Genomic DNA, 13,953 nt, shown 5'->3' with positions numbered 1-13,953 from the left:
CGGCTGGAGGAAGAGCACCTCATCTTCCGCCTATGAACCCTCCAACCACAAGGGATGAACTCAGATTTCTCCAGTTTCCTCATTTCCCCTCCCCCCACCTTGTCTCAGTCCCAACCCTCGAACTCAGCACCACCTTCCTAACCTGCAATCTTCTTCCTGAACTCTCCGCCCCCACTCCGGCCTATCACCCTCACCTTGACCTCCTTCCACCTATTGCATTTCCAACACCCCTCCCCCAAGTCCCTCCTCCCTACCTTTTATCTTAACCTACTTGGCGCACCTTCCTCATTCCTGAAGAAGGACTCATGCCCGAAATGTCGAATCTCCTGTTCCTTGGATGCTGCCTGACCTGCTGTGCCTTTCCAGCAACACATTTTCAGCTCTGATCTCCAGCATCTGCAGTCCTCACTTTCTCCTCAAGGAAGGGTTTTGACCCAGTGCCAGTGGTAGAATGTCAATTTCTTTCCAAGTCAGATTGGTGAGAGACTTTTTAGATGGTGGTGTTCCTATGTATCTACTGTCCTTATCCTTCTGTGATGCAAGTCATGGTTTTGAAAGACGCTGTTGAGGGTGTTTGGTTGGTTACTTCAATAAATGTCACTGTGTTTCGGATGCTAGGAATACTAGAGAATTGAAACTGTCTTTTGATCATCAGCCAGTGATCGTTTCTAAAAAGTGCACATTTTGGTGTTGGGTGATGACACAAAGTGCTTGACGGTGCTGAAACTACTGGATGAAGATAGGGAGGATGCTGGACGTGCTATACCTCATCATTCTGATATTATTTGTGGCGAGCTCTTTTTGTGAAGAACACTTGCATCTTAGCAAGGGCCATAGTGTTCAGCAATTGAATGGATGGAGTAGGATGACAGTTGGTGGGAGCTTTTAATAATAGGGATTGATCAGAACTAAGATTCTGTACAGGAATTTTTCACCTTTCTGTGACAGGTTTGTTGTGACGATAGTTTGATTGAATCCTTTGCTTGTTTGTCAGATGGAGTTTGTTTGCATACAGAGTTCAGAAAACTCTATCAGTTAAACCTACATATCTTTTTAATCCATATTCTACAATACTATCTTTTTTTCTCTTAAAGCACTGTTATGCACTTCTTGGAACTCTGTGAGAGACTGTCAATCTGGGTGATTTTAGATGTGAGTGACAAATTCAGGCATTAATGCATGTAGCCTACCTTCCTGTAAAGTCAGGAATGGCTGGTGTTGAACCGGCAATTTACCTTGTTGACTGCAGTGTCATACCAGCAGGACATTTCAGACAAAATTTATCCTGTCGCTGAGCAAAAAGAAGTCAAATGTACATATGTAATGCATTTGACGCATTCCTAGATATTTTCATTTGTACAATTAATGAGACGCTATTTACCAGATCCTCTTGTACTGTTGCTGTAAAGCTTTAACTATTCGTTGAATATTTATTAAGCTCACACTGAGGCGTTTCAGTTTGTCGTATGGAGTTCCCACGAGTTTGACCAAGAATGCAGTTGCTTTGAGACATTCCTTTTGTTCTCCGTTTTTGTCAACTCAAACTCTAGGTTCTACTACTGCCATATCTTGTGGAACCCCGACGTCTCACTATTGAAGTATATTTCATTTGGTGAAGTAACTAGTTGCTGACTTAGAACTTTTGAGCAAATATTTTTACACCACATACATCTGGCAGGTTTTGCAAATAGCTGTTGTGTTTTGCTGAATATTTTCTATTGAAAGGCCAGCTGATTTGCACGTTCCCAGAACGATTTACCAAATCGTATAGATTCACCTGTGAGAAGGGCGAGCATTCTTCTGCTTCTCTGGGATGTTTGATTTCCTTTGCTTTTTGCCTCAAGTACTAGAACCCTGTATTGAGTCCTCATATTAAAATCCAGGCTGTATTTTGAGAATACTGCATGTCTAGAGGGAAAATCTTTGATTTAACTTCAACCCAAGTGCATATACCAACTGGTGAGATTTTCAAAGCAGAGGCAATGGTCTACTGGTATTGTTGTTGGACTCATAATGCAGGAACTAGGCAATGTTGTTGTGACGTGTTCAAATCCACTCATGCCATGGTTGAATTGAATGAAACTTTGGAGCTAAAAGTCTAATGGTGTCCATGAAGCTACTATTCATTGTTGTTAAATCCCGTCTGGCTCTCACATGTCCTTTAGGAAGGAAACTGTCATCTTTACCTGGACTGGCCCACATGTGATTCTAAACCCACATCAATATGAATGATTCTTAACTGTCCTCTGAAATAGTGTAGCAAGCCCTTCAGTTGGATAGGTACCAGTCAAATGGCTCCTTTGTCCTGCATGGTGTCAAGCTTCTTGAGTGTTTTGGAGCCGAACTCCACCAGGTAAATGGGAAGTAATCCATCATATTGCTGACTTGTGCCTGTGACTTTGGGAAGTCAGGGGATGGATTGCTGGCTGCAAGATTCTTAGCTTGTGATCTGCGGTTATAGCAACAGTTTGTAATCGCCAAATAAAAACCGAAAGAACTGTGGATGCTGTAAATCAGAAGCAAAAACAGAAATTGCTGAAAAAGCTCAGTAGGTCTAGCAGCATCATTGGAGAGAAATCCAAAGTTAACTTTTCAAGTGGTGTGACTCTTCGTCAGAACACCATATTTGCCAGTCCAGTTTAGTTTCTATTCATTGGTAACTCATGTTCCTAATCTTACCATCTCTAAAGTATTTAACAGTACTGCTCATGTGACAAAAAGTTGGGTTTGTGCAAAGTAAAACATAAGATGTCAACATGCTTTATTTCGGTCTGGCTTCCTCACTAATAATTGGCTTAATTGGTATTTTGTGGAGTGTGCACTGATGTGTTATGGCTGAGTTCAATTTGCTGAACAAGTGCAATCTGGCGACAGAGAGAAAATTGCCATCAATAGAACCGTATTGATGTTAGCAGTCTGTGTGCCATGATATTGTTATGGGGAATTCTAAGCACTGCTTCCAAGGTACAGACCTTCATTTAACAGAGGTAAACTAGAAACCCAAATTGAAAAAGAAAAGAAGTCAACATAATTTTGACCTGTGCAGGAGGCTAATCCAAATCTCAAGGAAATAAAAGGCAGCTCAACGTTTTGTTGCAACTTTTTTTCAGAAGCCATGGGCTGCATACTGACCTTGCTACTTTCAATTGACTATTTCCCATGTTAGTTTAATGAATAATTCCCTGTGTCACTGATGGTTCTTGGTGTGTTGCTGCATGAAATTCATCACTCAGTGCTGTGGTATTCTATAGCTCTGTATCTTGCTGTCATTTTTAGAATCAATGGCATATATCTTTGACTTTAGAGTAGCTTACCTTACTGATTTTGGTTTGTTTCTTCCAATGTTTTTGTTCTAAGTTGTAATTTTAACCTGGTTTATTCACTTTTGCATTCCCTAATGGAAATAAAACTGAGCAGTTATGTAGCACTGGGTCTCCACCAGGATGCCATGATGCTGATAGAAGTTCTTCTTTCATAACCCCCACAAAATAAGTTCACAATTTCTGTTATTTGGGAGAATAAACTTTTTAAAGCCAAGAAATAGTGAGAGAGGATGCAACAGCTTTGAAATAAATAGTTATTGTACTAACAACGCTGATATCTATTCGCTGTCTTGGTTGGCTATAACAATGAAGGTGAACCTTCTTTTTGAACCCATGCAGTGTATCTAGTGAGGGGTGACCTTTATAGAAGTTTATAAAATCATAGAATCCCTACAGTGTAGAAGTGGGCCATCAGCCTACCAAGTTTATCAGACATAAATCTACAGCGACCCTCTGAAGAGCAATCCACCCAGACCCACCACCCTACCTATAACTTCATTTCCCATGGCTAACCCACCAAACCTGCATATTCCTGGATACAATGTGCAATTTAGCACTGCCAGTTCACCTGACCTGCACATCTTTGGACTGTGGGATGAAACTGAAGCACTGGAGGAAACCCACGCAGACAGGGGGAGAATGTGTGCAAATTTCAAGCAGATAATTGCCCGAGTCTGGAATCGTACCTGGGACCTTGTCGCTGTGAGGCAGCAGTGCTAGCCACTGAGCCTCTGTGGAGCCACTATGAGGGACATGGATAGAGTGAATAGCCAAGATCTTTTTCCGAGACTGGGGGAGTCCCAGGCTAGAGGGCATGGGTTTACGGTGACAGGGGAAAGATCTAGAAGGACCTGAGGAACTTTTTAATGCAGAGGGTGGTATATGTATGGAGCAAGCTACCAGAGGAGTTTAGGATATCTGGTCACTGTGGACAAGTTGGACTGAAGGCCCTGTTTCTGTGCGGCATAACTATAACTCTAGTGTAGGTTCTCCCACGGTTCTATTAGATAAGAAGTTGGAAGAATTTGACTTAGTGACAGTGAAATAATGATTTATTGTTGTGGTTCTGTTCGCCGAGCTGGGAATTTGTGTTGTAGACGTTTCGTCCCCTGTCTAGGTGACATCCTCAGTGCTTGGGAGCCTCCTGTGAAGCGCTTCTGTGATCTTTCCTCCAGCATTTGTAGTGGTTTGAGTCTGCCGATTCAGATTCAGTTCCAGCTGTCTGTTGCAGTAGTCGGTATATTGTGTCCAGGTCGATGTGCTTATTGATTGAATCTGTGGATGAGTGCCATGCCTCTGGGAATTCCCTGGCTGTTCTCTGTTTGGCTTGTCCTATAATAGTAGTGTTGTCCCAGTCGAATTCATGTTGCTTGTCATCTGCGTGTGTGGCTACTAAGGATAGCTGGTTGTGTCGTTTCATGGCTAGTTGGTGTTCATGGATGTGAATCGTTAGCTTTCTTCCTGTTTGTCCTATGCAGTGTTTTGTGCAGTCCTTGCATGGGATTTTGTACACTATATTGGTTTTGCTCCTGCTGAGTATCGGGTCCTTCGTTCTGGTGAGTTGTTGTCTGAGAGTGGCTGTTGGTTTGTGTGCTGTTATGAGTCCTTGTGGTCGCAGTAGTCTGGCTGTCAGTTCGGAAATGCTCTTAATGTATGGTAGTGTGGCTAGTCCTAACACTACTATTGTAGGACAAGCCAAACAGAGAACGGCCAGGGAATTCCTAGAGGCATGGCACTCATCCACAGATTCAATCAATAAGCACATCGATCTGGACCTGATATACCGGCCACTGCAACGGACAGCTGGAACTGGCAATCTGAAGCGGCAGACTCAAACCACTACAAAAGCCAGAGGAAAGATCACAGAAGCGCTTCACAGGAGGCTCCCAAGCACTGAGGATGTCACCTAGACAGGGGACGAAACGTCTACAACACAAATTCCCAGCTCGGCGAGCAGAACCACAACAATGAGCACCCGAACTACAAATCTTTTCACAAACTTTGAATGATGATTTATGCCTAAATCGGGGAAGTATTGTGACTTGGAGGGAAACATGGTGTTTCCATGCATCTGCTTGTGCTTGTTTTTCCATGTCGTGGAGTTCGCAGGTTTGGGAGGGTTGGCTATCAAAGTCCTGCAAACAGATTAAAGTTGTAGGGCTCTAGCAGTAATATATTAGCTCTCACTTGATGTATATAGTAAAGAAAATCAGCCACTGGTGAATAAGCAATGTGATGCTGCACCAACAGAATCCGACTTAATTAGTGCCTATTATGATGTGTTTTCAGAGCCACACCGATCCATGGGTTTCTGGCTGACTATGCATTCGTTATTCGTGGCCTGTTGGACCTGTATGAAGCTTCCTTTGATGAGCAGTGGTTGGACTGGGCTGTGAAGCTGCAGCAAGAACAGGATTCCTTGTTCTGGGATGCTAAAGGATTTGCCTACTTTTCTGATGATGCCCACGATCCATCAGTGTTAATTCGTCTCAAAGAAGGTGAGTATTTCATATCTGAAGGATTTTATTTCATTTTTATCATCTCTGATAGTATAGTGTTCACTTCCATTGTTGTCCACCTTCAAGATAGTTGCTGGAGCATTTTGGGATTTGAAAGTCTTTGATAATCATCAGTTACATCACAGTTCACTTACTGCAAATCTGTTGATGAGTGCTTCACCATGTTTTTTAAATTTATGTGGAATGAAGCAACTTGCATTTACAAAACATTTTCCTTGAACACAGGATATCTCAATGTGGCTCCTAGCCAATGAAGTACTTTAGAAATGTTGTCACGGTTGATTGTGGCAGCGCAGGAGCAAGTTCCAACAAACAGTGATGAGATAACAACTTGTCAATTTTTTAAATGATGTTTGTTGAGGGATAACTATTCCCTTGACATTTGTGTAGGTGGGAACTACCCTGTTTTCTTAAGAATTTTTCTGTAGTTTCTTTTTATCCCAAATGTGAGGACAGGCTCAGCCTTGATTAATGTCGTGTCCATTAGAATGGCACCTCTGATAGTGCAGCTGTCCTTTAGTTTGAATATCTACCTGGATGAGGGGTCTATGTGGCTTTTGAGTTGTACTCCTTGATTTCCAGACTTAGTAGTAATGTTTTTAAAACTGAGCCATGCCTGACATGTGCCAGTATAAATTTGACAGAATTGCAATCTTAGTCAAGTCACTTGGGATACGGTGATCGCTATTAGCAGTTTTCTGCAAAGTCAGCACAGAGTTAGAGACCAATGCACAGAGGAATATATTACATGATTGAGTTCAGCCTAGTGAGAGTGCTCACACAAGTGTAAAAATATTCTTGTTGCTCTGGCCTAAGCTGGAAGCAATCTGAATTCTAATCACCTTTTCCGAAGTTCGTTTGTCAGATTTGTGTTTTAAAGCATTTTGTTTGATTTTGCTTGTTTTCCGAGTTGGTTCTGAAATGTGAGTGATGCTCAAACTTTCTAAAAGATGGAAAGGAGAGCCTCAGATTTCTGAAGAAGTTCTGGAATTCTGAACAAGTGACTCTGGACCTGAAACGTTAAAGCTTTCTCTCCAAAGATTCTGACCGAGCTGCTAAGTTTTTCAGCAATTTGTGTTTTTGCTTCCAATTTCTTTCTCATTTAATGAATCTTAGGTTGCTCAGTTCCGTGACCTTCAGCAAACATAGGCTTCTCGGGCTGATCTGATTGAAGTTCATGAAATGTTTAAGCAAGTAGATTTAGTTGGTGTAGATAATTCATTTCAGTGAAGCAAGTTACAGAAGACCATAATGACCATCTCAAATTGTACAAGCCAGCAATCATTTAGATTAGATTACTTACAGTGTGGAAACAGGCCCTTCGGCCCAACAAGTCCACACCGACCCGCCGAAGCGCAATCCACCCATACCCCTACATTTACCCCTTATCTAACACTACAGGCAATTTAGCATGGCCAATTCACCTGACCTGCACATCTTTAGACTGTGGGAGGAAACCGGAGTACCCGGAGGAAACCCATGCAGACACGGGGAGAATGTGCAAACTCCACACAGTCAGTCGCCTGAGTCGGGAATTGAACCCGGGTCTCTGGCGCTGTGAGGCAGCAGTGCTAACCACTGTGCCACCGTGCCGCCCAAAATTTAGATGTTAGCTGTTCGCATTTTTTTCTAGAAAATTGTGATGTTTTAGAAAGGGTTGCTGACTTATGAATGAAATGAAATGTAAACTTTGAAACTGAAATGGAAACTTTGTCTGCAGATGGTGTTTGTCCTACTGAGTATATCTAATATTTTCTTTTTCCATTTCTAATCTCCAGCATATGCAGGCATTTTGCCCAGTGGCTTGTAAGGGACTTAATTCACTGCATTTCACTTCATTCTATTTGTAGAAGTGTGGAAAGTTCTTCTGGTGTCCTGCTCACATGTGTCCCTCAAACAGCAACCAAAATAGATGATCTGCCATTTATCTGATTGCTGTTGAGGACCTTGTTCCTGATAAATTAGTTGCCCTAGTTATCTGTGCAATACATGACTACGCTTGAGCACATTAGTTACTCAATATAATGATTGTGATGTGCTTTAGGGTGTCCTAAGGATGTGACTGACAAAAACTGAATGTGAATTAGTTCTTCCTTTTGTTGTTATAACATGTCCTTGGATGTTAATGAACCTGTCGTCTTCAATCTCCTGAGAATGACGTTTGAGATGTAAACGTGCAGCTTGGAGTAGCAGAAATCCAACTGAATGGTTGTGCCAAAGGAACAGCTTGGGTTAATTCTCTTACCTCAAATAAATGAGGGCAAGAATGGACACTGGCTCTGTAAGATTAAGTTGTTTTGACATGTCAGCAGTAAAGGAAAATGAGCTGGGTACATGATAGAATTGTTCTCTTACATCAGTCATGACTATCTGTTGGTGCCAAAGCTATATGTTGTTTAGATTAGATTAGATTAGATTTACAGTGTGGAAACAGGCCCTTCGGCCCAACAAGTCCACACCGACCCGCCGAAGCGAAACCCACCCATACCCCTACATTTACCCCTTACCTAACACTATGGGCAATTTAGCATGGCCAATTCACCTGACCCGCACATCTTTGGACTGTGGGAGGAAACCGGAGCACCCGGAGGAAACCCACGCTGACACGGGGAGAACGTGCAAACTCCACACAGCCAGTCGCCTGAGTCGGGAATTGAACCCGGGTCTCAGGCGCTGTGAGGCAGCAGTGCTAACCACTGTGCCACCGTGCCGCCCACATGTTGTGCCTCATGTATCGTTCAGGTCCATTTTGTGTATTTGCATACCTTGCTCATTGCCAGAGCAATCATTGTTTTGAAGTTACACTCATTTGTAGCCTGTGTCTTACTTGCTGCAAATTCACATACCCCTGGCCTTGTTAGTTTCTCATGTGTATATCAACTTCAGAAACGGGATGTTGACTTCATGAAAGTAAAAATCAAGACAACTGTAAAATTGGCTTCAGAGTATCATTTGTTTTACGAGATCACACGAGGTTAAGGTCGAGATCCTTGTGTTAAATTTTAGATTTCTCTTCTTAACCCAAATACCTCTGGATTGTGGAGAAAAATATCAGCAAGGTATCCCAGCACATACCCATATATACTTGAGTAATAACGGAATTGTTTGACTACTTGTTAAGATTAAGTTTACAGCTCGACTATTACATGCATACTACTTTTGAGGGGCTGAAATTCATGCCTGTCCAAATTCATACAGTATCATTAGCAGAAGCCCAGTTGATCTCAGAATGAAAAATAGAAAAAACAAGAAATTGCAATAATTATGAAAACCCAGAGTGGAGCATGACGGCAGCCAGATTGGAAGACTTGGAACAGAGTGGGATGGCTGGTACACTGACTCCTCAATGTTGATCTGTTATCTGCGAAGAATTAGAGTTGACTTTTAATTGAGATATATGGAAAATTCCAGATTTCTTTGGCCAAAGATAAGGGGTCGACTTTTACATGAGATTGAGTATTACTTGCGTATATGTAGTAATATAAACAAAGTCTGTAAAATTATATGATAGATACAGGGATACTGATTTTCTGGGGATGCTATTTGAACCTTTCTTATTTCCCCGGCCTATTTTCAATAATTGCACAGTCTGCCTACCCCTTTCATTGGCTTTTGCTCTCACACTTGCTTTCTCTCCTACTCTGTGTCGCTCACTGTCTCTTCCTCTCTGCGCTGCTCACTCCCTAAATGTCTGTGTCACTCGTTTGCTCACTCTGTCTGCCTGTCTGTCTCTCTCTCTCTCGCCCTCCCCCACTACTTCTCTGTGTCGCTAGCTCTTGCTCTTGCTCTCCCTCTCTGACTCACTCCCTCTCTGTCACTCTCTGTCACTCTTTCCCTCCCTCTCTGTATCGCTTGCACTCTCTACATGTTTCTCACTCTCCCTCCTCGCTGTGGCGGTTGCTTCCTACTCTCTCTTTGTGGCACTTGCTCGCTCATCTCCCTCTCTGTGACCCTCGCTCGCTCATCTCCCTCTCTGTGACGCTCGCTCGCTCTCTCCCTCTCTGTGACGCTCGCTCGCTCGCTCATCTCCCTTCCTGTGACTCTCGCTCTCTCATCTCCCTCTCTGTGACGCTCACTTGCTCGCATTCTCCCTCTCTGTGACGCTCGTTCGCTCTCTCCCTCTCTGTGACGCTCGTTCGCTCTCTCCCTCTCTGTGACGCTTGTTCTCTTCCTCTCTGTGACGCTCGCTCGCTCTCTCCCTCTCTGTGACGCTCGTTCTCTTCCTCTCTGTGACGCTCATTTGCTCTCTCCCTCACTGTGACGCTCATTTGCTCTCTCCCTCTCTGTGACGCTCGTTCGCTCTCTCCCTCTCTGTGACGCTCATTTGCTCTCTCCCTCTCTGACGTTTGTTCGCTCTCTCCCTCTCTGTGACGCTCGCTCACTCTCTCTCTCTGTGACGCTCGCTCTCTCCCTCTCTGTGATGCTCATCTCCCTCTCTGTGACGCTCGTTCGCTCTCTCCCTCTCTGTGACGCTCGTTCGCTCTCTCCCTCTCTGTGACGCTCGTTCGCTCTCTCCCTCTCTGTGACGCTCGTTCGCTCATCTCCCTCTCTGTGACGCTCGCTTGCTCGCTCTCTCCCTCTCTGTGATGCTCGTTCGCTCTCTCCCTCTCTGTGACGCTTGTTCTCTTCCTCTCTGTGACGCTCGCTCGCTCTCTCCCTCTCTGTGACGTTGCTCGCTCTCTCCCTCTCTGTGACGCTCATTTGCTCTCTCCCTCTCTGACGCTTGTTCGCGCTCTCCCTCTGTGACGCTCATTCGCTCTCTCCCTCTCTGTGACGCTCGTTCGCTCTCTCCCTCTCTGTGACGCTCATTTGCTCTCTCCCTCTCTGACGCTTGTTCGCGCTCTCCCTCTGTGACGCTCGTTCGCTCACTCCCTCTCTCTGACGCTTGTTCGCTCTCTCCCTCTCTGACGCTTGTTCGCTCTCTCCCTCTCTGTGACGCTCGTTCGCTCTCTCCCTCTCTGTGACGCTTGCTCACGCTCTCCCTCTCTGACGCTCGCTCGCTCTCTCCCTCTCTGTGACGCTCGCTCGCTCTCTCCCTCTCTGTGACGCTCGCTCGCTCTCTCCCTCTCTGTGACGCTCGCTCGCTCTCTCCCTCTCTGTGATGCTCGCTCGCTCTCTCCCTCTCTGTGACGCTCGCTCTCTCCCTCTCTGGGACGCTCGCTCGCTCTCTCCCTCTCTGGGACGCTCGCTCGCTCTCTCCCTCTCTGGGACGCTCGCTCGCTCTCTCCCTCTCTGGGACGCTCGCTCGCTCTCTCCCTCTCTGTGACGCTCGCTCTCTCCCTCTCTGTGACGCTCGCTCGCTCTCTCCCTCGCTGTGACGCTCGTTCGCTCATCTCCCTCTCTGTGACGCTCGCTTGCTCGCTCTCTCCCTCTCTGTGATGCTCGTTCGCTCTCTCCCTCTCTGTGACGCTTGTTCTCTTCCTCTCTGTGACGCTCGCTCGCTCTCTCCCTCTCTGTGACGCTCGTTCTCTTCCTCTCTGTGACGCTCATTTGCTCTCTCCCTCTCTGACGCTTGTTCGCGCTCTCCCTCTCTGACGCTCGTTCGCTCTCTCCCTCTCTGTGACGCTCGCTCGCTCTCTCCCTCTCTGTGACGCTCATTTGCTCTCTCCCTCTCTGTGACGCTCACTCGCTCTCTCCCTCTCTGTGACGCTCACTCGCTCTCTCCCTCTCTGGGACGCTCGCTCGCTCTCTCCCTCTCTGTGACGCACGCTCTCTCCCACTCTGTGACGCTTATTTGCTCTCTCCCTCTCTGTGACGCTCACTCGCTCTCTCCCTCTCTGTGACGCTCACTCGCTCTCTCCCTCTCTGTGACGCTCATTTGCGCTCTCCCTCTCTGACGCTTGTTCGCTCTCTCCCTCTCTGTGATGCTCATTTGCTCTCTCCCTCTCTGTGACGCTCATTTGCTCTCTCCCTCTCTGTGACGCTCATTTGCTCTCTCCCTCTCTGTGACGCTCGCTCTCTCCCTCTCTGTGACGCTCGCTCTCTCCCTCTCTGGGACGCTCGCTCGCTCTCTCCCTCTATGTGACGCTCGCTCTCTCCCTCTCTGGGACGCTCGCTCACTCTCCCTCTCTGGGACGCTCGCTCGCTCTCTCCCTCTCTGTGACGCTCATTTGCTCTCTCCCTCTCTGACGCTCGTTCGCTCTCTCCCTCTCTGTGACGCTCACTCGCTCTCTCCCTCTCTGTGACGCTCACTCGCTCTCTCCCTCTCTGTGACGCTCATTTGCTCTCTCCCTCTCTGTGACGCTCATTTGCGCTCTCCCTCTCTGACGCTTGTTCGCTCTCTCCCTCTCTGACGCTTGTTCGCTCTCTCCCTCTCTGTGACGCTTGTTCGCTCTCTCCCTCTCTGTGACACTCATTTGCTCTCTCCCTCTCTCTGACGCTCATTTGCTCTCTCCCTCTCTGTGACGCTCACTCGCTCTCTCCCTCTCTGTTACACTCATTTGCTCTCTCCCTCTCTCTGACGCTCATTTGCTCTCTCCCTCTCTGTGACGCTCGCTCTCTCCCTCTCTGTGACGCTCGCTCACTCTCCCTCTCTGTGACGCTCGCTCGCTCTCTCCCTCTCTGTGACGCTCGCTCGCTCTCTCCCTCTCTGTGACGCTCATTTGCGCTCTCCCTCTCTGACGCTCGCTCTCTCCCTCTCTGTGACGCTCATTTGCTCTCTCCCTCTCTGGGACGCTCGCTCGCGCTCTCCCTCTCTGTGACGCTCGCTCGCTCTCTCCCTCTCTGTGACGCTCGCTCGCTCTCTCCCTCTCTGTGACGCTTGCTCGCGCTCTCCCTCTCTGTGACGCTCATTTGCTCTCTCTCTCTCTGTGACTCTCACTCGCTCTCTCCCTCTCTGTGACTCTCACTCGCTCTCTCCCTCTCTGTGACGCTCGTTCGCTCATCGCCCTCTCTGTGACGCTTGCTCGCTCTCTCCCTCTCTGTGACGCTCGCTCGCGCTCTCCCTCTCTGTGACGCTTGCTCGCGCTCTCCCTCTCTGTGATGCTTGCTCGCGCTCTCCCTCTCTGTGACGCTCGTTCGCTCTCTTCCTCTCTGTGACGCTCGTTCGCTCTCTTCCTCTCTGTGACGCTCGTTCGCTCTCTTCCTCTCTGTGACGCTCGTTCGCTCTCTTCCTCTCTGTGACGCTCGCTCGCTCTCTTCCTCTCTGTGACGCTCGCTCGCTCTCTTCCTCTCTGTGACGCTCGCTCGCTCTCTCCCTCTCTGTGACGCTCGCTCTCTCCCTCTCTGTGATGCTCATCTCCCTGTCTGTGACGCTCGTTCGCTCTCTCCCTCTCTGTGACGCTCGCTCGCTCTCTCCCTCTCTGGGACGCTCGCTCGCGCTCTCCCTCTCTGTGACGCTCGCTCGCTCTCTCCCTCTCTGTGACGCTCGCTCGCTCTCTCCCTCTCTGTGACGCTTGCTCGCGCTCTCCCTCTCTGTGACGCTCATTTGCTCTCTCTCTCTCTGTGACTCTCACTCGCTCTCTCCCTCTCTGTGACTCTCACTCGCTCTCTCCCTCTCTGTGACGCTCGTTCGCTCATCGCCCTCTCTGTGACGCTTGCTCGCTCTCTCCCTCTCTGTGACACTCGCTCGCGCTCTCCCTCTCTGTGACGCTTGCTCGCGCTCTCCCTCTCTGTGATGCTTGCTCGCGCTCTCCCTCTCTGTGACGCTCGTTCGCTCTCTTCCTCTCTGTGACGCTCGTTCGCTCTCTTCCTCTCTGTGACGCTCGTTCGCTCTCTTCCTCTCTGTGACGCTCGTTCGCTCTCTTCCTCTCTGTGACGCTCGTTCGCTCTCTTCCTCTCTGTGACGCTCGTTCACTCTTCCTCTCTGTGACGCTCGCTCGCTCTCTTCCTCTCTGTGACGCTCGCTCGCTCTCTCCCTCTCTGTGACGCTCGCTCTCTCCCTCTCTGTGATGCTCATCTCCCTGTCTGTGACGCTCGTTCGCTCTCTCCCTCTCTGTGACGCTCGTTCGCTCTCTCCCTCTCTGTGACGCTCGTTCGCTCTCTCCCTCTCTGTGACGCTCGTTCGCTCTCTCCCTCTGTGACGCTCGTTCGCTCTCTCCCTCTGTGACGCTCGTTCGCTCTCTCCCTCTGTGACGCTCATTTGCTCTCTCCCTCTCTGTGACGCTCATTTG

General features: G+C 47.6%; 1 protein-coding gene across 4 annotated transcripts in view; it reads left to right on the top strand.

The window, feature by feature from the left end:
* The window catches only part of spata20 (spermatogenesis associated 20), a 363,387-nt gene that overhangs the window by 106,624 nt on the left and 242,810 nt on the right, over nucleotides 1–13,953 (top strand). For all 4 annotated transcript variants that reach the window (XM_060844319.1, XM_060844321.1, XM_060844322.1 and 1 more), the window contains exon 13: nucleotides 5,613–5,821. In XM_060844319.1, the coding sequence (XP_060700302.1) occupies nucleotides 5,613–5,821 (209 nt within the window). The remainder of the gene's footprint in view (nucleotides 1–5,612; nucleotides 5,822–13,953) is intronic.

This window comes from Hemiscyllium ocellatum, chromosome 25, assembly GCF_020745735.1.
Source record: "Hemiscyllium ocellatum isolate sHemOce1 chromosome 25, sHemOce1.pat.X.cur, whole genome shotgun sequence".
NCBI lineage: Eukaryota > Metazoa > Chordata > Chondrichthyes > Orectolobiformes > Hemiscylliidae > Hemiscyllium > Hemiscyllium ocellatum.
Note: the sequence above shows the minus strand (reverse complement) of the source record. Positions and strands in the feature narration are given on the sequence as shown.